Genomic DNA, 27,283 nt, shown 5'->3' on the forward strand with positions numbered 1-27,283 from the left:
GCTGGTTTTCTATTAAGTTTTACAGTAAAAGCCACTTTGTGATTCTTTACTTGTTGTTGGCATGTTTGTTTAGGGCTTTATAGTGGTTTGAAAATATTGTGCTAATGAGGTTTTGATTTGATATGTATTTAATTGTCTAGTTTTTTATTAGATTTCACTTTGTGAGTTGATTAGGATTATGATCCCACCTTATGCAAATGTGTTTTGCTTATGGTCCACAAGTTCTTTAACATATGTATACTTACTTGTCACCTTTTTCGATAAAATATTTTCACAGATTATAATAAATAAAAAATCTCTAAACAAGGATGACATTATTTTCTTCTTAAGAGTAACTACCACAATAGCCTGTGTTTTCTTTCAAACACGAAATGTTTTCGTCGCAATGGTCTCTACACTTGTCACCCATTCTCTTACAACAAAATAGTCCAACTACAAAACTATAACTCATTTAAATATTCTAGAATGAGTGACTATTAAAACTGTTTTTAATTTGACTCACCTTGATTAGAAAAAAAGAAAACAACATTAACAACACGATCATAAAGACATAATAATTAAAATATATCAACCAAACATATGAAATTAGATTCCAAACATGGAAGTTAAAATTTTCACTTGATATTAGAAGGGGTTGCGCGAACGCAAACTCCACTGCCACAAATTATGACGTAGGCTTTGTCACTGGGACAAACCTTAGAGGAGCACCCCTTCCAAGTGCAATGAAAGTCACTACCCTAGGCCATAAACATTCATGATCATCTATTGACCCCGTCCAGGTAAGTATGTTCTAAGGTATCACACATCTCACTTTTATAGTGTATTCTTCCTACTTCAACCACTAAAACTTTCAATGTGGGATTAGGCAAAGTACTTTGAAAATTAGAATCAATGTCCCTAATTTACTTGGTGTGTCTCTTAATTTGATATGTACCTTATTTTAATATCATATTAAAGAAGCATTTGAGTTTTCTTTTTCTGAAAATAAAATAAAAACAAGTTTTATAAGTAAAAATAATTCCTTTTAAAACATAATGGTCATTAAATTTGATCTCGATATTTCATAACTATTAAGTTTAGCACAAAAAAATATTCTAAGATCGTTATCTGAATTCCTGTTATAATTATTCAACTGTTTTTTGTTTGATTATTATATTAGTTTTACTATTTATACTTACACAAGAATAACTCATCAGACTTTTAAGATGTTCTCGAATAGAATAGAGAATCTACACTAAAAGAATGATAGAATAAGAAATGAGAAAGATAGGAAACTCAGCCTAAAATAAAAGGTGAAAACAAAAATATGAAGAAAAAGTTTTCCAAATTTTACAAAGCTTGGAAACAAAATTATTATCACAAATGAAAACATAAAAAGTTTTAACAAATCAAACTTGTTGTTCAACGGTAAAGAATTGAATGTGTTGCAATTCACAAATTTAAATGTTAACATTGATTTAAAAGTTAGAATTTTGTAATGATAACCAAACAGAAAATATGTGGGATAACTACAATTAATAAAACATTTTAAATATAAATAAAATAATTTATATTCTTCAAAAATAAAGTAAAAGACAATAAAATATCAGTAAAAAGAAAAATTAATTACATTCAAACTATAATGTCTTGGAAAAAAAATCACTCTCACACTGAGAATGTAAAAATAAAATAGTTTTCTAAAATAAATCAAATGTTTTTATAAGAACAAACAATATAAAGAATAGTGTAATGCATTTAACAATAAAATTAATTAAATATAATAAGATTCAATGTAAAATAAAATTAAAAATTAAAAAGAAAAATAAAGGTAAAATAAAATTAATAACATTGAAACTATTACTTTTAGAAAAAAAATCACCCTCATATTGGAATGGAAAAATAAAATAGTTTTCCAAAATAAATTGAATGTCTTTCAAAGAACGAACAATATAAAAAATAGTATAATGTATTTTTCAATAAAATTAATTAAATATAATAAGATTCAATGTAAGATAAAATTTAAAATTTGAAAAAAATAAAGGTTTTAACTTAGTCATGATTAATTTTTTTGTTATTTTAGTTTTTTACCAATATCAGGAGTTTCGTGTGTGATACTTGGATGTAAAATAATAATTTATATGCGTAGCTTCCAAAATGCATTATTATAAACGGTATAAAATTCGTAATAAATTGTAATGGAATTAGTTTTTATATTCCTTAATGCTTTGTCGTGAGGTTAAGAATGTTGTGCTAATGAGGTTTTGTCGTGGGTTAGATTTCACTTTGTGTGTTGATTAGGGATTATGGTCCCACCTCAACCAAATGTTTGTTGCCTATGGTCCTAAAGTTTTTTAACATATGTTTACTTTCTTGTGACATTTTCCGTAAAAATATTTCCCTAGATTATAATAATAAAGAATTTCTAAACATGGATGCCATTACTTTCTTCTCACAAATAACTACCACAATATTATGTGTTGTCATTCAAACCCGTAATATCTTTTTTGCAATGATTCTTATAGTCACTTTTATTAAAAAATAAACAACATTAACAACACGATCATAAAGATATAATAATAAAAACATCTCAACCAAAAATATGAAATTAGATTCCAAACATTGAAGTTAAAATTTTAACTTGATATCAGAAGGGGTTGCGCGAATGCAAACCCCACTACCACAAATTATGACGTAGGGTTTGTCACTAGGACAAACCTAAGAGGAGAACCCCTTCCAAGTGCAATGAAAGTCACTACCCTAGGTCATAAACCTTCATGATCATCTATTGACCTCGTCCAGGTAAGTATATTGTAAAGTATCATACATCTCACTTTTGTAGTGTATTCTTCCTACTTCAACCACTAGAACTTTCGATGTGCGATTAGGCAAAGTACTTTGAAAATTAGAATGTGTCTCTTAATTTGATCTATACCTTATTTCAATATCATATTAAAGAAGCATTTGAGTTTCTATTTTCTGAAAATAAAATATAAACAAGTTTTATAACTAAAAATAATACCTTTTGAAACATAAGGGTCATTAAATTTGATCTCGATATTTCATAACTATTAAGGTTAGCATAAAAAAATATATTAAGATCTTTATCTCAATTGCTGTAGTTATTATGCAACTATTTTTTGTTTGATTATTATATTAGTTTTACTATTTATACTTATACAAGAATAACTCATCAGAGTTTTAAGGTGGTCTCGAATAAGATAGAGAATCTATACTAAAAGAACGATAGACTAAGAAATGTTAAAGACAGGAAACTCCACTTGAAATAAAAAGTGAAAACAAATAAAGGAAAAAAAGTTTTCAAAATTTTACAAAGTTTGGAAACAAATTTATTATCAGAGATGAAAACATAAAATGTTTTAACACATCCAACTTGTTGTTCAATGGTAAAGAATTGAATGTGTTGCAATTCACAAATTTAAATGTTAACGTTGATTTAAAAGTTAGAATTTTATAATGATAATTAGGGGTGGCAATGCAGGCCGACCCGACCTGCATAAGGCCCACACCGCGGGCCGGCCCGTCTCGCCCCGCACATTTTATGCGGGCCGCATACTCTGGCCCGCCCTACATATACGTTGGCTTGCAGGCTGGCCCGCACAATTTGGACAGTTTTTTTTACTTAAAACCATTCTAACCATTTTGAAGCAGTCCTGGACATAAAAACAGTGCAGTAAAATCTTAAAACAGTGTAGTAACATGATTGTTGGAGTCTTATAACAGTGCAATCAACCAAAACCTGGACAAGTGCAATAAACAACATAAAAAACAGTCCATCAAATGAAGTCTTGGAGCATTAAACAAGTGTAACAAACAGTCCTGGACATCATATGAAGTGCAATAACAAAATAAAAGAGTCCATAAAAGTGGTCTAGAACACGAAAACACCAAACCAACAAAGTTCAAATAAAAAACAGTCCAAAACATAGAAACATCTTCATGGTTGTAGTCTATTGTTCTTCATCTTCCATGCTTATAACATTGGAAGCAACACCGGAGGACCCTTCATTTACCACCACATTTTTGTAAGTAATATTTTCTACATCTTCTGCATATATTCAAACCAAAAAAATAAATAGTAAGTAGGAATGAATTTACTTGACAATAAAAATAATAGAAAGTAAGAATCAAATGATTACCCTCAACAAAACCATGCTTCCAACTAGAAAGGCAAATATTGGATTCGACATTCTCGGGCAAGAGTCGACTCCTATATTTGTTAAGGATCCGAGACCCAATGCTAAAAGAAGATTCTGATGCCACAGTTGTTATTGGGATGCTTAAGAGATCTCTAGCCATTATTGATAGCTCAGAAAATCTTAAACTATTATTTTTCCACCATTCCAAGACATCCATGTGCTCCATAAATCAAAAACCTAGATTTGGTTCCTCCAAATATGTCTCAAGTTGATTCTTTCCAATTCTATTACCTAATTCACTATCACACTCTTTTAATTCCTATTAACAAAATAATGAATAAATAAGTTAGTAACATCAATATGAAGAATTCCATACAAAATACATTCAAGTTAAGTTAAACTTACATCAAATAGGCTTAGATGTGGAAGAGAAGCGGATGAGGAAGAAGAAGATTGTCCTTGTTTGCGCTTTAGAACATTTGTTGATGTTGTTGTTGGCAAACTTTTACTATATTTAGCAAAAAGGTTGTACAACTTGTCCTTGATTTTTGCCAACTTGAATTCAGGAGTAAGAGGATCAATCTTTTCAAAGCAGTAGGCCAATGTTTGTAGTTTCATTCTCGGGTCTAAAATTGCCCCAAAAGCAAGCACAACACTATATTCATCCCAATACTTTTGAAACTTAACCATCATTAATTCAGCCATATTCTTTATTACATCATCTCCATCCTTAACATTCTCCATCAACAAACTTTGAATCTTCCAAACTTGTAAGAAATACAAATTTGATGTGGGATAGCTTGTGGCAGAAATTAAGGTTATCATATCATAGAAAAGCATTAAAAACCTACAAATTTTTTCAACCCTGTCCCACTCTTCCTCTGAAGGACAATATTTGTAACTTTTGTCAACCATTGGCAAGCTTCCAAAAACACGTCGATATTTTAAGGCACCTTTGAGCATCAAGTATGTTGAGTTCCATCGTGTAGGGACATCAAGACAGAATCTACATGAATAATCAATGTCATCAAATTTGTCAAGACATTGTTTAAATTTTAAAGTTCTAGTCTCTGACCCCCTAATATACTTGATGCTATTTCAAATTTGATCTAGAGTATTGCCTAGCACCTTTAATCCTTCTTGCACAATCAAATTCAATATGTGTGCACATCAACGAATGTGAAAGAATTCCCCACTACATATCAAGCCATTATGTAGATTAAGTTGAGTTCTCAAGGAATTTTGAAGCACATCATTTGCCGAAGCATTGTCCAAAGTGATAGAAAAAACCTTTTTCTCTAATCCCCACTCTTGCAAAAGTTCATAAACTTTCTTAGACAACTCAAAACCTATGTAGGGGGGGAGGGGGGGGGGGGGCATGTGACAAAAGTTAAGAAGTTTGCTATTTAGTTTCCAACTCAAGTCCACAAAATGGGCGGTCAAAGCTATGAATCCCTCAGTGTTAATAGATGTCCACATATCAGAAGTCAAGCATATCCTACTAGGAATCGAAAGAAGCAGAGTTTTAAGAATTAACTTTTCTTTGTCATAGAGTCTCCCAATATCTGCCCTAATAGTGTTTCTACTAACCATAACTGCATCAGGACACAAGTACCTAATCCAGTTCCTAAGTTCAGGATACTCAACAAATTTATAAGGCAAATTGTGCCTAACAATCAGTTCACACAACAACTGACGGTGCACTGATTGATCTATTTTCTTTGCCTTCAATTTTCCTTGCATATCTAACATCATTTGACCAATATCTTCAGTTTTGATTTTACCACACTTCATAATATGCCGATTCAAATGTGAAGTTCCATATTTTCTTCCACCACACGCAAAAACTTTGTTGCAACCATTACACTTTGCCTTATCCTTATCCTCCCCAAACTTACTAAAATACCTCCAACAATCAGATGTGTTAGCCTTATTTCTCCTTCTATCAACCTCAACCGTTTCAGACTGTTTTTCAGTATCATCTTCTTCAATTTCATTTTCACAAAGAGGTATGTTAACATCGTCCTTATCAGCCATTCTTGTTTCTAAATTAATCTAATTCAATTTCTTGATACAATACACACATTACCAAACCAAATTAGTAGCAGCCAGCAATTGAGCAGGGGCAATGGAAACACACAACAACAATGAAATGAACACACATTTCAAGCAGTAACAATGTAAAGCAACACACACATACAAGCTATTGTAGATTCATAGAAAGCAACAAAAATGAAATCGAAGGGAAGACTCAAAACCTGTGTGATTGCTGGTGCGGTGACGACCGTGAATGGCTAGCCCGGTGACGACCGTGAATGGCTTGCGGTGCGGTGACCACCGTGAACCGTGAAAATGGTCAAGGAGAGCCGCTACTACGCCGCGATGGCCGGGAATCAAGAAAAGGGTGGAGGTGGTCGTGAATCGTGAGAGGGATGAAGGAGCTCCTGGGCTACGCCGCGGTGGCCGTGAATCGGGTGAAAGGGATGGAGGGAGAAGTTGCACCGCGATGGCCACGAATCATGAAAGGGATGGAGGGAGAAGTTCCTCCGCTGCGCTGCGGTGGGCGTGACTCGTGAAAGGGTGGAGAGGTGCGCTCCTGTGGTTCAAGGTGCGCTCTTGTGGCTCGCGGTGCATAGTGGTCGTCGTCGGTGGAAGGAGACCGTTCGGCAGCAGCGACGTTGGCCGTGATTGGGTTGGTCAGCGGCATGAATTGGATGGAAGCAGTGTGCGCTCAAGAACAGATTGCATTTTTAAGGCAGAGGAAAGTGAGGAAAGGGGCAGAATGCTTTTGCTTTACGGGTTGCTTGGTTTCTCACTCTCACAGCAGTACACAAAAGTGCATGTGCAGTAACTCAATTTTTATGCGGGCCGCGGGCCTATGCGGGCCGGGCCAGATCGGGCTTGCAGGTTCAATTTCTAGGCCCGCCCCACGTAATATGTGCGAGCTTGTGGGCCGGCCCGCCGGGCCTAGCCCTAATTGCCACCGCTAATGATAATCAAACAGAAAATATGTTGTATAACTACAACTAATAAAGCATTTTAAGTATAAATAAAATAATTTATATTCTTAAAAAATATACTAAAAGATTATAAAAGATCATTAAAAATAAAAATTAATTACATTCAAACTATTACATTCAACGAATAATATAAAGAATAGTGTAAAGTATTTTTCAATAAAATTAATTAATTATAATAAAATGAAATGTAAGATGAAATGTAAAATGTGAAAAAAATAAAGGTTTTAACTTAGTCATGATTAACTTTTTTGCTATTTGAAGTTTTTATCACTATCAAGAGTTTCATGTGTGATACTTCGATGTAAATTAATAATTTATATGCTTTCAAAGTGAATCATTATGAAAGGTATAAAATTCGTAATAAATTGTAATGGTATTAGTTTTTATATTCTTGAATGCTTCGCCGTCGGTTAAGAATGTTGTGCTAATGAGGTTTTGATTATGTTATGTATTTAATTGTGTAATTTTCAAGTTAGATTTCACTTTGTGAGTTGATTAGGGATTATGATCCCACCTCATGCAAATGTTTGTTGCCTATGGTCCTATAGTTTTTTAACACATGTTTACTTTCTTCTCAACTTTCCCGTAAGAATATTTCCCTAGATTATAATAATAAAGAATTTCTAATCATGGATGCCTTTGTTTTCTTCTCACGAATAACTACCACAATATTATGTGTTGTCATTCAAACACGTAATATCTTTTTTGCAATGATTCTTATTGTCACCTTTATTAAAAAATAAACAACATTAACAACACGATCATTAACACATAGTAATGAAAACATCTCAACTAAAAATATGAAATTAGATTCCAAACATTGAAGTTAAAATTTTAACTTGATATTAGAAGGGGTTGCGCCCCACTGCCACAAATTATGACGTAGGCTCTGTCACTAGAACAGAACTTAGAGGAGCACTGCTTCCAAGTGCAATGAAAGTCACTACTCTAGGCCATAAACCTTCATGATCATCTATTGACTCTGTCCAGGTAAGTATGTTCTAAGGTATCACACATCTCGCTTTTGTAGTGTATTCTTCCTATTTCAACCACTAAAACTTTCGATGTGGGGTTAGGCAAAGTAGTTTTAAAATTGGAATCAACATCCCTAAGTTACTTGGTGTGTCTCTTTATTTGATCTATACCTTATTTTAATATCATATTAAAGAAGCATTTGAGTTTCTTTTTTTCGAAAATAAAAATATAAACAAGTTTTATAATTAAAAATAATTCCTTTTAAAACATAATTGTCATTAAATTTAATCTCGATATTGCACAACTATTAAGGTTAGCACAAAAAAATATATTAACATCGGTATCTATATTCTTCTTGTAATTATACAAATGTGTTTTGTTTGATTATTATATTAGTTTTACTATTTATACTTATACAAGAATAACTCATCATACTTTTAAGGTGTTCTCGAATAGGGTAGATAATCTATCCCAAAAGAACGATAGACTAAGAAATGATAAAGATAGGAAACTCAACCTGAAATAAAAAGCGAAAATTAGTTAAACTGCAACAAATTCAATTAGTTAATTTATCTTTTAATCGACTGATTTCACTTAAGTCAAGTGAAATCAACCGATTGATTTGACAATCAACCTGTTGAATTTTGTAACAGTTTGACTATATAAGTTGTATTTTTTGAAAGAGAGGTTTGTTGATCATTTTTTAGCATGATTTTGTTCTAGAAACTTGTGGAAACTTTGTCCTTCGTGATCATACAGTTTGCAGCAGTGGAATATTGATCTTGGATTAATTCTTGGAACTTTTGGCTTGGTTTGAAGCTTGGATAAAGTGGTTTGTGGTAGACTGAGTTGTGCTACCACTCAGGTTTGATCTTTCTCAAGCTTTATGTGTGTGCCTAGTGGTTTTCTAGGTCTGGAAGAGGGTTCTTGCTATGCTGGTGTGATTCTTGTGTGATTCAAGAGTCTTCTGTGGTGTTTTTTCATATTTTGGAAGTGTAAGGGTGGATACTTTGTAAATCTTTTGAAATAGTGCAAAGTCAAGCTCAAGTTGCCTTGACAAACTGGATGTAGCTCAAGTTTGAGTGAACCAATATAAAAATATTGTGTCTCCTCTCTTCTCTGACCTTTCTCTCATGCATTTTCATTTTAAAGTTTAAAGAACTTGTGCTTTAATAATCTTTTTCATGATCTTGCATGTTTTCATGACATTTACAGCATTGAGCATGTATGTATAATCATTTAGAACCTGTCTTGATCATTCTTGTGCATTGTTTCTAATTTAAATCTCAAATTTGTATTTCTGCATTTTTCCCAGTATTTTAGTCGACTGCTTTCCTTTTTCAATCGATTGATTATACCAGAATATAATTTGTTTACTAAAATCAATTTGTTAACTCTGTTTTTGATCGACTGAAAGTATATTATCCAGCACCTTTTGCATCCTAACTTGGTGATCTATTTGATTCAATTAAAGGTTGTTTTTAGCTTGCAAAGATAGCCTAAATTTTTAACTAGCCAATTCAACCCCCCCTTCTTGGCTTTTCAATCATTTCAAAACTAACAATTGGTATCAGAGTTAGGTACTTGAAATTTGATCAAGTAAGGTCCTAAATCTGTTTTGAACTACTTGAAATCGTTGAAAACAAGTTACCCTTTGTTGAAGGTGCCTCAATTCATAGACCCCCTATGTTTAGTGGCATTAATTACCAATTTTTGAAAATTAGGATGAAATCTTTATTGAATCAATAGATCAAGGGATATGGGATGCAATCATAAATGGACCATATACTCCTAAGCATACTGTTGAAAATGTGCAGGTTGATAAGCCATGGACTCAATGGAATGAGGAAGAAAGGAGGAGAGCTTAATATGATTGCAATGCAAAAAATATCCTCAGTTCATCTCTCAAAATGGATGAGTTTTTTCGTGTTTCACAATGCAAGAGGTCCAAGAAAATGTGGGAGGTTCTTGAAGTGACTCATAAAGGAACTAATGATGTTAAGAGAGCAAGGAAGCATGCCTTGATTCAAGAGTATGAGCTATTCAAGATGAAACAAGGAGAATTTACAGCGGATGTGCAAAAGAGATTCACTCACATAGTCAACCATCTCATGGGTTTGGGTAAGGAATTTGACAAAGGAGAGTTAAACATCAAGGTGCTGAAGTGTCTTGATAGATCTTGGCAACCAAAGGTCACTACTATCTCAGAAATAAGAGATCTATCCACTTTGACTATAGCTACATTGTTTGGCAAGCTTAGGGAGCATGGGATTGAGATGCAAAGGCTTAATGAGCTTGAGTCAAGTGAGAAAAAGGTAAAGAACATAGCCTTGAAGACAAGCACGAAGAAGAATGAGGAACCCAAGAATGAGGTGGCTGAATCAAGTGAATATGAGAACTTGAATCTCCTTGTCAAGAGGTTTGGTAAGTATCTCAAAAGGAAAGGTATCAAAGGTAATCCCAAGAGGTATACTTCCAAACACAATGAATCAAACTCTTCTAATTTTACATGTTATAACTATGGAAAACAAGAACATATCAAAACTGAATGTCCAAATGCTAACAAAGAAAAGGAGAAGAGTGTTGATAGGAAAAAGGAGAAGAAGCCAAAGGAGAAGAAGCCAACGGAGAAACGTGCATACATTGCATGGGAGGATAATGATGATTCAACAACAAGTAGCTCCTCACAAGATGAGAGTGAATAAGCCAACTTATGGCTCATGGCTGGTTATGAGTCACCCTCCTCAAGCCAAGTAAGTTCTCTAGACATAAATAACTATAATCAATTGTTGCATGATTTTGAAGAGTTGCATAATGAAGCAAACAAGATTTCTGCATTAAACAATCGATTGAAAGGCTTTAACAACTGGCTGAAAAACAGAGTTAGCCAACTCAAAAAAGAAATAGTTGATTTAAAAATATTTAGAAATGATTTATAGTAATTCAACCGATTGTTTTAGAAATCAATCGGCTAAAAACCTTGTGAAAACTGCACAGTTTTGAAAATTCAAGTGAAATACCTTATAAAGACCTGTGCAAGGTTCACAAGAGGGGAAGCAAACTTAGAGGTTGTTCTTGGTTCTCAAAACTGTGTGTTTGGCAAAGCTGGACTTGGTTTCAATCCTTCTTTTCAAAAGAAAACCAAGAAGTTCTCTAGTTTCTTTTCAAAAAGTATGCCAAGTGACATGCCATTCATTTCATGCAAATACTGTATGCAAAGAGGTCATGTTATTAAGAACTGTCATGCTAGAAAATATGATGTTCCTAAAGGGATTATGAAATGGATCCCAAAAGGATCTAGAAAGGCATAACCATGATAGACCCGATCTATCAAAGGGTACCAAGTAATCCAAATCTGTTTTGCAGGTCATGAAAGGTGATAAGAAAGATTTGTGGTACCTTGATAGTGGTTGTTCGAGACATATGACAGGAGATAAGACCAAATTTGCAAAGTTGGAGTTGAAGGAGGAAGGGTTTGTAACCTATGAAGACAACAACAAAGGAAAAATCATTGGAAATGGAGTCATAGGCAATGGATCTTCTTTCAACATCAAGAATGTGTTGCTGGTAGAAGGACTCAAACACAATTTGATAAGTATAAGTCAACTATGTGATAGAGGCTTTAAAGTCATGTTTGAACCAAATAGTTGTTTGATATATGATGCACATGGTAATATTGTTTTGATAGGCAAAAGAGTCAATAATATGTATCTATTTGACCTGCATCATGCATCATTTAGCATCCATTGTTTGCTTACAGAAGAGGATGACATTTGGTTATGGCATAAAAGACTTTGTCACACACACATGTAGCATTTCAATCGGCTGAATAGAAAACAACTGGTTGAAGGAATACCAAAACTCAAGTTTGAGAAGAATAGAGTGTGTGAAGCATGTCATAAAGGAAAACAGACTAAGGTCTCTTTTAAATCCAAAAATGTTGTTTCAACTGAAAGACTTTTAGAGATGCTTCAAATGGATCTATTTGGTCCATCTCGAACCATTAGCCTTGGTGGCAATCTTTATGCATTAGTCATTGTTGATGATTTTTCTAGGTACACATGGACTTTGTTCTTAGCTGCCAAAAATGACACTTTTCATGCCCTTAAAAGACTTGCCAAGATGCTTGAAAATGAAAAGAGTTCCAAGATAGTTTCTATTCAAAGTGACCATGGTGGGAAATTCTAAAATGAAAAGTTTGAACACTTTTGGGAAAAGCATGGCATTAATCATAATTTTCCTGCACCAAGAACCCCACAACAAAATGGTGTTGTTGAAAGGAAAAATAGGTCACTTGAGGAACTAGCTAGAACTATGTTGAATGAAAACTCACTACCTAAGTATTTTTGGGTTGATGCAGTCAACACTGCTTGTTATGTTTTAAATAGTGTTGATCAGGCCAATTTTGAAGAAAACCCCCTATGAGCTTTTCAAAGGGAGGAGGCCTGTTTTAAGTCACCTAAAATTATTTGGATGTAAGTGCTTCATATTAAATAATGGCAAGGAAAGTCTTGGCAAATTTGATGCAAAAGCGGATGAAGGTGTTTTTTTAGGCTATGCTACACAAAGTCATGCATATAGAGTCTATAATAAGAGATTGATGACTGTTGAAGAGTCTATGCATGTTGTATTTGATGAAACTAACCCAAAGGTGCAAGATCAAGTGTCAAAGAATGCAGATGAGGAAGATCTAATGCAGGAGTTTATTTTTGTAGCAAAAAAACCCACTGCTGCAGGAAATCAATCAGCTGAAAAGGAAAAACAGTCGACTGAAATAGCTGCAGATAGCAACTTGCCCAAGGATTGGATCCAACCTAGAGGTTTATCAAAGGACAACATCATAGGTGATATCAAACAAGGAGTATCTACTAGACGTAGGATTGTATTTTGTGAACATGTTACTTTTGTATCTCAAATTGAACCTAAGAATGTGAATGATGCTTTGAATGATAGTAATTGGATTGTGGCTATGCAAGATGAGCTCAATCAATTCACAAGAAATGATGTATGGTTTCTAGTGCCTAAAACTGATGATATGAATATAATTGGAACTGAATGGGTTTTTAGAAACAAAATGGATGAAGATGGTAATATTATAAGAAACAAAGATAGACTAGTTGTTAAAGGTTATAATCAAGAAGAAGGCATTGATTTTGATGAAACTTATGCACCTGTAGCTAGGCTAGAAGTTGTGAGATTACTCTTAGCATATGCTTGTATGTGTAACTTTAAATTGCATCAAATGGATATGAAAAGTGCATTCTTGAATGGTTTCCTAAATGAAGAAGTGTATGTATCACAACCTCCTGGATTTGAGGATCATCTCTATCCTAACCATGTTTTCAAATTGAAAAAGGCCTTATATGGTTTGAAACAAGCACCAAGACAATGGTATGAAAGGCTAAGCAATTTTCTGTTATCAAAAGGTTATGCTAGAGGTGCAGTGGCTAAAACACTCTTCATTAGAAAACATGATAATGATGTTATACTTGTTCAAGTGTTTGTTGATGATATCATCTTTGGTTCAAATAATAACACATTATGTGAAGAGTTTGTTGCAGCTATGCAGGGAGAATTTGAGATGTCCATGATGGGTGAGCTTACCTACTTTCTAGGGCTGCAAGTCAAGCAACTTAAGCATGGAACATTTTAAAACCAATCAAAATACTATTTTGACTTGTTAAAAAAGTTCAAAATGGAGGATTGCAAGGAAGCTGCCACTCCAATTGTAACAAATTGTCTTATGGATGCAGATGAGGCTGGCCAACCAGTAGATTTAACCAAATATAGAGGGTTGATTGGGTCTTTGCTCTATCTTACAGCAAGTAGACCAGATATTCAGTTTGGAGTATGCTTATGTGCTAGGTTTCAAGCAAATCCAAAGGAATCACACTCTAAGGCTGCAAAAAGGATTCCAAAGTACCTCAAAGGAACAACCAATGTTGGTTTATGGTATCCATGTGATTCTAACATAAATCTTAGTGACTTTTCAGATTCGGACTATGTAGGGTGCAAATTGGATAGGAAAAGCATAAGTGGTACTTGCCATTTGCTTGAATCAAGTCTAATCTCATGGAATAGCAAAAAGCAAGCATGTGTAACACTCTCCACAGTTGAAGCTGAATATATTGCTGATGGACATAGTTGTGGACAAATCATATGGTTGAAACATCAACTTTTGGACTATGGTGAAAGGCTAAGTAAGGTACCTTTGTATTGTGATAACAATAATGCCATCAACTTAACCAAGAATCCAATACAACATTCTAAAACCAAGCATATAGAGATTAGGCATCATTTCATTCGTGATCATGTTCAAAAGGGAGATTGTGAAATCAAATTTGTTAAAATTGAAAATCAATTGGCGGATTCGTTTACAAAACCATTGGCTAGAGATAAGTTTAACAAGCTAAGAACTACACTAGGCATATTAGACATCAAGAATGTGGTATGATGTGTTTCTAGCATGTTAATCTTATGTACTCATGCATTGGTTTCATAAATATCTGCTGTTGTATGCAAAATTTGAAAACTGTCATATTCAACCTGTTGAATTTTCATTTTAACGTGTTGATTTCACTTAAATCTGCCTCTGTTTGCAAAAACATGATTTGTCAACCTGTTGATTATGTATTTCAACATGTTTATTTCACTTAAACTGCCACTGAATGATGAAAAATTGATCTGCTATCATTTTCAATCCGTTGTTTTCACAATTCAGTATGTTGATGTCATTAAAACTGAATTTGGAAAAATAAAGTTCAATTTTACGATTTTCAATTCATTGATTTTCAAAATCAGTCAACTGATTTCACTTAACCAGATTCTATTTTTAATCTCTGATGCTCTGATGTTGTTTTAATCGACTGATTATGTTTTTCAACGTGTTGATTTTACTTAAACTGTGCATTTACTCACGATTTGAATTGTTAAGCTGACCCAATTAAAGAAAGCATCTTTTTGTCAGCTACTATCTGCTCTAAACTGCCCATTTCATCAACCATGTGTTGCTTTTACTGATTTGTTTGACCAAAAATCATGTTTAGTGTACAATTCCAATGTGCATGCAGTTCACATGATCTGAACTGATTGATTCACTCATAAAAACACATTGAAAACATCATGAATGCATGAGATACTGCTTTGGACTACATTAAACTGGTTTGGGTAACCTAAATGAATTAATTAGAAAAATTTGGACCATTTAAGCAACTGTTTCTGAAAACCAGCTTGTTCAATTATAAATACTGCACTTGTATTGCTGCATTTGCATCATACATCTCTTAGAAACAACCATATCAACATTTATCATGCCTCGTCGTTCCCAAAGGGCTATCCAATATGATGATGAACACTCCACTCCTCCTACCACAAGGTCTCCAAATCATGAAAGCCATGGAAGAATTGAAGCATGGTTTAAGGATCATGAGGACAACATTCAAGTGTTCCTCATTGAGATGAATAGGAAGCAGATCAGCATTCCTAAGGTGTTGAGGTTCTCATGGCTAAGGGCTGAAGGCTTTGAGAGTCTATTCCAACAACTAAAGCATCAAAAGTTGAATACATTCCTTGAACTTTCAGGGAAAATCTATCCAGACTTGGTGAAGGTGTTTTTCACCAACTTGGACTTTAAAAATGATGTCCTGTTGTCCAGCATCAAGGGTGTTCGGATGGAGATCAACAAGAGAGCTTGGAAAGATGTGGTTGGACTCAAATCAAGGGGTGTGCAAGTGAGGAAAGGTGAAACCGGGGCTCTTGCAGAATTCAACAAGATGCATTACTATGGCCAATGCTTGAGGAATCCTGCTGCTGAAATCAAGCACTTCCATGTTGGTGGTCTTAAGGTGGATCAAAGGTTGCTTGGTATGATTGTCACAAAAATCCTTGTTCCACGTGGTAGCAACCATTCAACATTGAATGAAGGAGATTTGATACTCATGTATTGTATTCAACATAACATTCAAGTGGATTGGATCTATGTGTTTCGTGATCACATGCTCAAGGCAAAGCGGCTCATGGATTTTAGGCTGCTATATGTGATTTTGGTGTCTAAATTTATGGAATACTTTGGAATTGATGTAGAGGATGAGCTAGAAGAGTTAACTGGACTGTTGAACCATACCTCCAACCAAAATCTACACAAATGGGTTTTCTTAAGGTGGGAAATGCATGGACAGCTGCTGGTGTTGTAGTTGGTGGTGCACATGACCATGAAGCTGGCCCAAGTGGTACAAATCAAGAGGAAGAACCAACTACTAGACCCATGAACTTGATTCCCCTCCAGAGGATAGAGGCCCTATGTACTCACATTTTGAGAGGATGGTGCTGAATCAACTGCATGAGCTCAATGTATCACAACATGCACATCACAACTATTGCAATGATATCCATGATATGTTGAACTCATTCCAGACCAGAAATGATCCTCAAGATGACTGAGTGTGGTGGTTGTTTAGGATCATGCATTGTATCCATGTGTTTGTGCTTTTTCAGTTTCAGCTCTGTCAGTTTCAGTTGGTTGTTTTTCGTTTCAGTCGGCTGATTATATCAGCTTTATGATTTTTTTCTTCTCTGTTTCAGTTTGTGCTTTCTGTATTGTGTTCAAATATTAATATAAGGATTTGCAATGCTTGTTCTCTTTATGCATTAGTTATGTTTGATGAATCCAAAGGGGGAGAAAAATTGGAAAATGGATAATTGATCACATTGAACTAAGTAGAAGCATTAAAATTGGATTAAAATCAAATCTAAAATTGATCCCATATTATTGATAGGGGGAGCATGTGCATACTTGTGTGCTTGTTAGCTTGTGTGTATTGCTACTGTAAATGTTTTTCAGGTTCACAAGTTTCAAGCTAAGGTGTAACTTCATCAATTCAATTGGTATCCAATAAATGGAAGCATTTTGCAATGAAAGATAGAAGAAGATAGATGAAAGAAGATAGAGGCTGGCTTCATCAAATCAAGGGGAGATTGTTGACATGAGAAGCCAAGGTGGTTTGCTTCTTGAAGATTTGATGAAGATTGAATGAAGCTCTTTTGAACTATCTTGAAGCCATTACCATTGACATGAATCCTACATTGATGAAGGAAAGGAGATGTGATGATATCCATGTTGATCAAGGCTGGAACGTGTGCTCTCCATGTAGTTACATCATTATGAAAGTGTATTTGTTGTTTGTAATTCATATTGTAGACCTTGTAGCATTAATTAGATGTAGTTTGGTCTTTATTGTGTTTTTAATCTGTTGAATGGTTTTTCAACAGGTTAAAATGTCTCTTTTAGTTTGTTGAATGGTTTTTCAACAGGTTAAAAGTTGGCTGCAGTAGTCTTAAACTGCAACAAATTCAATCAGTTGATTTATCTTTTAATCGACTGATTTCACTTGAAGTGAAATCAACCGATTGATTTGAAAAGCAACATGTTGAATTTCGTAACAGTTTGACTATATAAGCTGTATTTTTTGAAAGAGAGGTCTGTTGATCATTTTTAAGCACGATTTTGTTCTGGAGAGTTGTGGAAACTCTCTCCTTCGTGATCATATAGTTTGTAGCAGTGGAATATTGATCTTTGATAAATTCTTGGAGCTTTTGGATTGGTTTGAAGCTCGGAGAAAGTGGTTTGTGGTAGGCTGGGTTGTGCTACCACTCAGGTTTGATCTTTCTCAAGCTTTGTGTGTGTGCCTAGTAGTTTTCCAGGTCTGCAAGAGAGTTCTTATTGTGCTGGTGTGATTCTTGTGTGATTCAAGAGTCTTTTGTGATGTTTTTGCATATTTTGGAAGTGTAAGGGTGGATACTTTGTAAATTTTTTGAAATAGTGCAAAGTCAAACTCAGGTTGCCTTGACAAACTTGATGTAGCTCAATTTTGAGTGAACTAGTATAAAAATCTTTTGTTATTTTAAGTTTTTATCACTATCAAGAGTTTCGTATGTGATACTTGGATGTAAATTAATAATTTATATGCGTAGCTTCCAAAGTGCATCATTATGAAAGGTATAAAATTCGTAATAAATTGTAATGGTATTAGTTTTTATATTCTTGAATGCTTTGTTGTGGGTCAAGAATGTTGTGCTAATGAGGTTTTGATTTGGCAAAGTGAGAACAGAATGGGAGTCTTGGCTGCTTTAGAGGCCTTGGGACCCCATGCGCCAGCCATTAGGCCTAACTGTTTAGGACAAGGCCTTAAGACTTAGGACAGAAAAGGAATAGAAATAAAATGGGTCTTACAAAGGTTAGCACAAAAAACTTTATTAAAATTGGTAATTATACAACTGTTTTTTGTTTGATTATTATATTAGGTTTACTATTTATACTTATACAAGAATAACTCATCAGACTTTTAAGGTGTTCTCGAATAGGATAGAGAATCTATACTAAAAGAACGATAGACTAGGAAATGATAAAGACAGGAAACTCCACCTGAAATAAAAAGTGAAAACAAATAAAGGAAAAAAAGTCTTCAAAATTTTACAATGTTTGGAAACAAAATTATTATCACAAATGAAAACATAAACTGTTTTAACAAATCAAATTTCTTGTTCAATGGTAAAGAATTGAACGTGTTGCAATTCAAAAATTTAAATGTTAACATTGATTTAAAAGTTAGAATTTTGTAATGATAACTAATCAGATATTGTATAAGTACAACTAATAAAGCATTTTAAATATAAATAAAAAAATTTGTATTCTTCAAAAATATAGTAAAAGATTATAAAATATTAGTAAAAAGAAAAATCAATTACATTCAGATAATTATGTTTTAGAAAAAAAAATCACTCTCACACTGAGAAAGTAAAAATAAATTAGTTTTCTAAAATAAATCAAATGTCTTTCTAAGAACGAATAATATAATGAATATTGTAATGTATTTTTCAATAAAATTAATTAAATATGATAAGGTTCAATGTAAGATAAAATTTAAAATTTGAAAAAAATAAAGGTTTTAACTTAGTCATTATTAACTTTTTTGTTATTTTAAGTTTTTATCCATATAAAGAGTTTCGTGTGTGATACTTGGATGTAAATTAATAATTTATATGCATAGCTTCCAAAGTGCGACATTATGAAAGGTATAAAATTCGTAATAAATTGTAATGGTATTAGTTTTTATATTCTTGAATGCTTTGTCGTGGGTTAAGAATGTTGTGCTAATGAGGTTTTGATTATGTTATGTGTTTAATTGTGTAGTTTTCAACTTAGATTTCACTTTGCAATTTGATTAGGCATTATGATCCCACCTCATGCAAATGTTTGTTGCCTATGGTCCTATAGTTTTTTAACACATTTTTACTTTCTTCTCAACTTTCCCGTAAGAATATTTCCCTACATTATAATAACAAAGAATTTCTAATCATGGATGCCTTTGTTTTCTTCTGCTGAACAACATTCACAACGCGATCATAAAGACATAATAATGAAAACATCTCAACCAAAAATATGAAATTAGATTCCAAATATGGAAGTTAAAATTTTAATTTGATATTAGAAGGGGTTACGCGAACGCAAACCACACTGCCACAAATTATGACGTAGGCTCTGTCACTGGGACAGACCTTAGAGGAGCACCCCTTCCAAGTGCAATGAAAGTCACTACCCTAGGCCATAAACCTTCATGATCATCTATTGACCCCGTCCAGGTAAGTATGTTCTAAGGTATCACACATCTAACTTTTGTAGTGTATTTTTCCTACTTCAACCACTAAAACTTTTGATGTGGGATTAGGCAAAGTAGTTTGAAAATTAGAACCAACATCCCTAAGTTACTTGGTGTGTCTCTTTATTTGATCTATACCTTATTTTAATATCATATTAAAGAAGCATTTGACTTTCTTTTTTCTGAAAATAAAAATATAAACAAGTTTTATAATTAAAAATAATTCCTTTTAAAACATAATAGAAATTAAATTTGATCTCGATATTTCACAATTATTTTAAGGTTAGCACAAAAAAATATATTAAAATCGGACTGTAAATGCTTCTTGTAATTATACAGCTATTTTTTGTTTAATTATTATATTAGTTTTACTATTTATACTTACACAAGAATAACTCAGCAGACTTTAAAGGTGTTCTCGAATAGGATAGAGAATCTATACTAAAAGAACGATAAACTAGGAAATGACAAAGACAGGAAACTCAAACTGAAATAAAAAGTGAAAACAAATAAAGGAAAAAAAAGTTTTCAAAATTTTACAAAGCTTTGAAACAAAATTATTATCACAAATGAAAACATAAAATCTTTTAAAAAATCAAACTTGTTGTTCAATGGTAAGGAATTGAATGTGTTGCAATTCACAAAATTAAATGTTAACATTGATTTAAGAGTTAGAATTTGGTAACGATAACCAAACAGATATTGTATAAGTACAACTAATAAAGCATTTTAAATATAAATAAAATAATTTATATTCTTCAAAAAAAATATAGTAAAAGATTATAAAATATTAACAATTATATTTTAGAAAAAAAAATCACTCTCACACTGAGAAAGTAAAAATAAAATAGTTTTCTAAAATAAATCAAATGCCTTTTTAAGAACGAATAATATAAAGAATAGTGTAATGTATTTTTCAATAAAATTAATTAAATATGATAAGATTTGAAGTAAGATGAAATTTAAAATTTGAAAAAAATAAAGGTTTTAACTTAGTCATTATTAACTTTTTTGTTATTTTATGTTTTGATCAGTATCAAGAGTTTCGTGTGTGATACTTGGATGTAAATTAATAATTTATATGCGTAGCTTCCAAAGTGCCTTATTATGAAAGGTATAAAATTCGTAATAAATTGTAATGGTATTAGTTTTTATATTCTTGATTGCTTTGTCTTGAGTTAAGATTGTTGTGCTAATGAGGTTTTTGTTATGTTATTTGTTTAATTGTGTAGTTTTCAAGTTAGATTTCACTTTGTGAGTTGATTAGGGATTATGATCCCACCTCATGCAAATGTTTGTGGCCTATGGTCCTAGAGTTTTTTAACACATTGTTACTTTCTTCTCAACTTTCCCGTAAAAATATTGCCCTAGATTATAATAACAAAGAATTTCTAATCATGGATGCTGTTGTTTTCTTCTCACGAATAACTAGCACAATATTATGTGTTCTGATTCAAACACGTAATATCTATTCTGCAATGATTCTTATAGTCACCTTTATTAAAAAATAAACAACACGATCATAAAGACATAATAATGGAAACATCTCAACCAAAAATATGAAATTAGATTCCAAACATGGAAGTTAAAATTTTAACTTGATATTAGAAAGGGTTGCGCGAACGCAAACCCCACTGCCACAAATTATGACGTAGGCTCTGTCACTGGGACAGACCTTAGAGGAGCACCCCTTCCAAGTGCAATGAAAGTCACTACCCTAGGCCATAAACCTTCATGATCATCTATTGACCCCGTCCAGGTAAGTATGTTCTAAGGTATCACACATCTCACTTTTGTAGTGTATTCTTCCTACTTCAACCACTAAAACTTTCGATGTGGGATTAGGCAAAGTAGTTTGAAAATTAGAACCAACATCCCTAAGTTACTTGGTGTGTCTCTTTATTTGATCTATACCTTATTTTAATATCATATTAAATAAGCAATTGAGTTTCTTTTTTCTGAAAATAAAAATATAAACAAGTTTTATAATTAAAAATAGTTCCTTTTAATATATAATGGTCATTAAATTTGATCTTGATATTTCACAACTATTTTATGGTTAGCACAAAAAAATATATTAAAATCGGTATCTAAATTCTTCTTGTAATTATACAACCGTTTTTTGTTTGATTATTATATTAGTTTTACTATTTATACTTATACAAGAATAACTCATCAGAATTTTAAGGTGTTCTCGAATAGGATAGAGAATCTATACTTAAAGCACGATAGACTAAGAAATGATAAACTCCACCTGAAATAAAAAGTGAAACCAAATAAAGAAAAAAAAAGTTTTCAAAGTGGAAAAAAAATTATTATCATAAATTGAAACATAAAATGTTTTAAAAAATCAAACTTGTGGTTCAATGGTAAAGAATTGAATGTGTTGCAATTCACAAATTTAAATGTTAACGTTGATTTAAAAGTTAGAATTTTGTAATGATAACCAAACAGATATTGTATAAGTACAACTAATAAAGCATTTTAAATATAAATAAAATAATTTATATTCTTCAAAAATATAGTAAAAGATTATAAAATATTAGTAAAAAGCAAAATAAATTACATTCAGACAATTATGGTTTAGAAAAAAAAATCACTCTCACACTGAGAAAGTAAAAATAAAATAGTTTTCTAAAATAAATCAAATGCCTTTTTAAGAACGAATAATATAAAGAATAGTGTAATGTATTTTTCAATAAAATTAATTAAATATGATAAGATTTTATGTAAGATGAAATTTAAAATTTGAAAAAAATAAAGGTTTTAACTTAGTCATTATTAACTTTTTTGTTATTTTAAGTTTTGATCAGTATCAAGAGTTTCGTGTGTGATACTTGGATGTAAATTAATAATTTATATGCGTAGCTTCCAAAGTGCCTTATTATGAAAGGTATAAAATTCGTAATAAATTGTAATGGTATTAGTTTTCAAATTCTTGATTGCTTTGTCGTGAGTTACGATTGTTGTGCTAATGAGGTTTTGTTATGTTATTTGTTTAATTGTTTAGTTATCAAGATACATTTCACTTTGTGAGTTGATTAGGGATTATGATCCCACCTCATGCAAATGTTTGTGGCCTATGGTCCTAGAGGTTTTTAACACATTTTTACTTTCTTCTCAACTTTCCCGTAAGAATATTGCCCTAGATTATAATAATAAAGAATTTCTAATCATGGATGCCTTTGTTTTCTTCTCACGAATAACTAGCACAATATTATGTGTTGTGATTCAAACACGTAATATCTTTTTTGCAATGATTCTTATAGTCACCTTTATTAAAAAATAAACAACACGATCATAAAGACATAATAATGGAAACATCTCAACCAAAAATATGAAATTAGATTCCAAACAGGGAAGTTAAAATTTTAACTTGATATTAGAAGGGGTTGCGCGAACGCAAACCCCACTGCCACAAATTATGACGTAGGCTCTGTCACTGGGACAGACCTTAGAGGAGCACCCCTTCCAAGTGCAATGAAAGTCACTACCCTAGGCCATAAACCTTCATGATCATCTATTGACCCCGTCCAGGTAAGTATGTTCTAAGGTATCACACATCTCACTTTTGTAGTGTATTCTTCCTACTTCAACCACTAAAACTTTCGATGTGGGATTAGGCAAAGTAGTTTGAAAATTAGAACCAACATCCCTAAGTTACTTGGTGTGTCTCTTTATTTGATCTATACCTTATTTTAATATCATATTAAAGAAGCAATTGAGTTTCTTTTTTCTGAAAATAAAAATATAAACAAGTTTTATAATTAAAAATAGTTCCTTTTAATATATAATGGTCATTAAATTTGATCTTGATATTTCACAACTATTTTATGGTTAGCACAAAAAAATATATTAAAATCGGTATCTAAATTCTTCTTGTAATTATACAACCGTTTTTTGTTTGATTATTATATTAGTTTTACTATTTATACTTATACAAGAATAACTCATCAGAATTTTAAGGTGTTCTCGAATAGGATAGAGAATCTATACTTAAAGCACGATAGACTAAGAAATGATAAACTCCACCTGAAATAAAAAGTGAAACCAAATAAAGAAAAAAAAAGTTTTCAAAGTGGAAAAAAAATTATTATCATAAATTGAAACATAAAATGTTATAAAAAATCAAACTTGTGGTTCAATGGTAAAGAATTGAATGTGTTGCAATTCACAAATTTAAATGTTAACGTTGATTTAAAAGTTAGAATTTTGTAATGATAACCAAACAGATATTGTATAAGTACAACTAATAAAGCATTTTAAATATAAATAAAATAATTTATATTCTTCAAAAGTATAGTAAAAGATTATAAAATATTAGTAAAAAGCAAAATCAATTACATTCAGACAATTATGTTTTAGAAAAAAAAACCACTCTGAGACTGAGAAAGTAAAAATAAAATAGTTTTCTAAAATAAATCAAATGCCTTTTTAAGAACGAATAATATAAAGAATAGTGTAATGTATTTTTCAATAAAATTAATTAAATATGATAAGATTTTATGTAAGATGAAATTTAAATTTGGAAAAAAATAAAGGTTTTAACTTAGTCATTATTAACTTTTTTGTTATTTTAAGTTTTGATCAGTATCAAGAGTTTCGTGTGTGATACTTGGATGTAAATTAATAATTTATATGCGTAGCTTCCAAAGTATATTATTATGAAAGGTATAAAATTCGTAATAAATTGTAATGGTATTAGTTTTTATATTCTTGATTGCTTTGTCGTGAGTTAAGATTGTTGTGCTAATGAGGTTTTGTTATGTTATTTGTTTAATTGTGTAGTTTTAAAGTTACATTTCACTTTGTGAGTTGATTAGGGATTATGATCCCACCTCATGCAAATGTTTGTGGCCTATGGTCCTAGAGTTTTTTAACACATTTTTACTTTCTTCTCAACTTTCCCCTAAGAATATTGCCCTAGATTATAATAACAAAGAATTTCTAATCATGGATGCCTTTATTTTCTTCTCACGAATAACTAACACAATATTATGTGTTGTGATTCAAACACGTAATATCTTTTTTGCAATGATTCTTATAGTCACCTTTATTAAAAAATAAACAACATTAACAACATGATCATAAAGACATAATAATGGAAACATCTCAACCAAAAATATGAAATTAGATTCCAAACGTGGAAGTTAAAATTTTAACTTGATATTAGAAGGGGTTGCGCGAACGCAAACCCCACTACCACAAATTATGACGTAGGCTCTGTCACTGGGACAGACCTTAGAGGAGCACCCCTTCCAAGTGCAATGAAAGTCACTACCCTAGGCCATAAACCTTCATGATCATCTATTGACCCCGTCCAGGTAAGTATGTTCTAAGGTATCACACATCTCACTTTTGTAGTGTATTCTTCCTACTTCAACCACTAAAACTTTCGATGTGGGATTAGGCAAAGTAGTTTGAAAATTAGAACCAACATCCCTAAGTTACTTGGTGTGTCTCTTTATTTGATCTATACCTTATTTTAATATCATATTAAAGAAGCAATTGAGTTTCTTTTTTCTGAAAATAAAAATATAAACAAGTTTTGATAATTAAAAATAGTTCCTTTTAAAACATAATGTTCATTAAATTTGATCTTGATATTTCACAACTATTTTAAGCTTAGCACAAAAAAATATATTAAAATCGGTATCTAAATTCTTCTTGTAATTATACAACCGTTTTTTGTTTGATTATTATATTAGTTTTACTATTTATACTTATACAAGAATAACTCATCAGAATTAATTTTAAGGTGTTCTCGAATAGGATAGAGAATCTATACTTAAAGCACGATAGACTAAGAAATGATAAACTCCACCTGAAATAAAAAGTGAAACCAAATAAAGGAAAAAAAAGTTTTCAAAGTGGAAAAAAAATTATTATCATAAATTGAAACATAAAATGTTTTAACAAATCAAACTTGTGGTTCAATGGTAAAGAATTGAATGTGTTGCAATTCACAAATTTAAATGTTAACATTGATTTAAAAGTTAGAATTTTGCAATGATAACCAAACAGATATTTTATAAGTACAACTAATAAAGCATTTTAAATATAAATAAAATAATTTATATTCTTCAAAAATATAGTAAAAGATTATAAAATATTAGTAAAAAGCAAAATCAATTACATTCAGACAATTATGTTGTAGAAAAAAAAATTACTCTCACACTGAGAAAGTAAAAATAAAATAGTTTTCTAAAATAAATCAAATGCCTTTTTAAGAACGAATAATATAAAGAATAGTGTAATGTATTTTTCAATAAAATTAATTAAATATGATAAGATTTGATGTAAGATGAAATTTAAAATTTGAAAAAAATAAAGGTTTTAACTTAGTCATTATTAACTTTTTTGTTATTTTAAGTTTTGATCAGCATAAAGAGTTTCGTGTGTGATACTTGGATGTAAATTAATAATTTATATGCGTAGCTTCCAAAGTGTATTATTATGAAAGGTATAAAATTCGTAATAAATTGTAATGGTATTAGATTTCAAATTCTAGATTACTTTGTCGTGATATAAGATTGTTGTGCTAATGAGGTTTTGTTATGTTCTTTTTTTAATTGTTTAGTTTTCAAGTTACATTTCACTTTGTGAGTTGATTAGGGATTATGATCCCACCTCATGCAAATGTTTGTGGCCTATGGTCCTAAAGTTTTTTAACACATTTTTACTTTCTTCTCAACTTTCCCGTAAGAATATTGCCCTAGATTATAATAATAAAGAATTTCTAATCATGGATGCCTTTGTTTTCTTCTCACGAATAACTAGCACAATATTATGTGTTGTGATTCAAACACGTAATATCTTTTCTGCAATGATTCTTATAGTCACCTTTAATAAAAAATAAAAAACATTAACAACACGATCATAAAGACATAATAATGGAAACATCTCAACCAAAAATATGAAATTAGATTCCAAACATGGAAGTTAAAATTTTAACTTGATATTAGAAGGGGTTGCGCGAACGCTAATCCCACTGCCACAAATTATGATGTAGGCTTTGTCATTGGGACAGACCTTAGAGGAGCACCCCTTCCAAGTGCAATGAAAGCCACTACCCTAGGCCATAAACCTTCATGATCATCTATTGACCCCGTCCAAGTAGGTATGTTCTAAGGTATCACACATCTCACTTTTGTAGTGTATTCTTCCTACTTCAACCACTAAAACTTTCGATGTGGGATTAGGCAAAGTAGTTTGAAAATTAGAACCAACATCCCTAAGTTACTTGGTGTGTCTCTTTATTTGATCTATACCTTATTTTAATATCATATTAAAGAAGCAATTGAGTTTCTTTTTTCTGAAAATAAAAATATAAACAAGTTTTATAATTAAAAATAATCCCTTTTAAAACATAATGGTCATTAAATTTGATCTTGATATTTCACAACTATTTTATGGTTAGCACAAAAAAATAAATTAAAATCGGTATCTAAATTCTTCTTGTAATTATACAACCGTTTTTTGTTTGATTATTATATTA

At 31.7% G+C, this 27,283-nt stretch overlaps 1 protein-coding gene, 7 non-coding genes and 2 pseudogenes across 8 annotated transcripts; all 10 read right to left on the bottom strand.

Annotated features, from left to right (window-relative positions):
* Positions 1–628: 628 nt before the first annotated feature.
* On the bottom strand, positions 629–787 carry LOC114189345 (U1 spliceosomal RNA). Its single transcript, XR_003605648.2, has one exon. It is a non-coding gene; the product is annotated as a U1 spliceosomal RNA (small nuclear RNA).
* Positions 788–2,627: 1,840 nt separating this feature from the next.
* LOC114189274 (U1 spliceosomal RNA) lies at positions 2,628–2,786 on the bottom strand. Its single transcript, XR_003605590.2, has one exon. It is a non-coding gene; the product is annotated as a U1 spliceosomal RNA (small nuclear RNA).
* A 1,075-nt stretch (positions 2,787–3,861) lies between these two features.
* LOC146885686 (zinc finger BED domain-containing protein RICESLEEPER 3-like) lies at positions 3,862–4,880 on the bottom strand (annotated as a pseudogene).
* Positions 4,881–5,306: 426 nt separating this feature from the next.
* Positions 5,307–6,173, bottom strand: LOC146885687 (zinc finger BED domain-containing protein DAYSLEEPER-like). The gene has a single exon (XM_085675048.1). It carries the CDS (start codon positions 6,171–6,173, stop codon positions 5,307–5,309), a length of 867 nt encoding a protein of 288 aa, XP_085531174.1.
* A 1,832-nt stretch (positions 6,174–8,005) lies between these two features.
* LOC114189270 (U1 spliceosomal RNA) lies at positions 8,006–8,154 on the bottom strand (annotated as a pseudogene).
* An 11,462-nt stretch (positions 8,155–19,616) lies between these two features.
* Positions 19,617–19,776, bottom strand: LOC114189351 (U1 spliceosomal RNA). The gene has a single exon (XR_003605654.2). It is a non-coding gene; the product is annotated as a U1 spliceosomal RNA (small nuclear RNA).
* Positions 19,777–21,393: 1,617 nt separating this feature from the next.
* Positions 21,394–21,552, bottom strand: LOC114189352 (U1 spliceosomal RNA). The gene has a single exon (XR_003605655.2). It is a non-coding gene; the product is annotated as a U1 spliceosomal RNA (small nuclear RNA).
* A 1,619-nt stretch (positions 21,553–23,171) lies between these two features.
* Positions 23,172–23,330, bottom strand: LOC114189360 (U1 spliceosomal RNA). Its single transcript, XR_003605663.2, has one exon. It is a non-coding gene; the product is annotated as a U1 spliceosomal RNA (small nuclear RNA).
* Positions 23,331–24,958: 1,628 nt separating this feature from the next.
* Positions 24,959–25,117, bottom strand: LOC114189310 (U1 spliceosomal RNA). Its single transcript, XR_003605614.2, has one exon. It is a non-coding gene; the product is annotated as a U1 spliceosomal RNA (small nuclear RNA).
* A 1,632-nt stretch (positions 25,118–26,749) lies between these two features.
* LOC114189370 (U1 spliceosomal RNA) lies at positions 26,750–26,909 on the bottom strand. Its single transcript, XR_003605673.2, has one exon. It is a non-coding gene; the product is annotated as a U1 spliceosomal RNA (small nuclear RNA).
* Between the last annotated feature and the right edge of the window lie 374 nt (positions 26,910–27,283).

The sequence above is a fragment of the Vigna unguiculata genome, chromosome 6 (genome assembly GCF_037176805.1).
Source record: "Vigna unguiculata cultivar grain cowpea cultivar isolate G323 ecotype 2 chromosome 6, ASM3717680v1, whole genome shotgun sequence".
In the NCBI taxonomy this organism is placed as follows: Eukaryota; Viridiplantae; Streptophyta; class Magnoliopsida; order Fabales; family Fabaceae; genus Vigna; species Vigna unguiculata.

Coding starts and splice junctions, on each gene's coding strand:
- LOC146885687 (XM_085675048.1), bottom strand. CDS start 6,173: ATGGCTGATAAGGACGATGTTAACATACCTCTTTGTGAAAATGAAATT.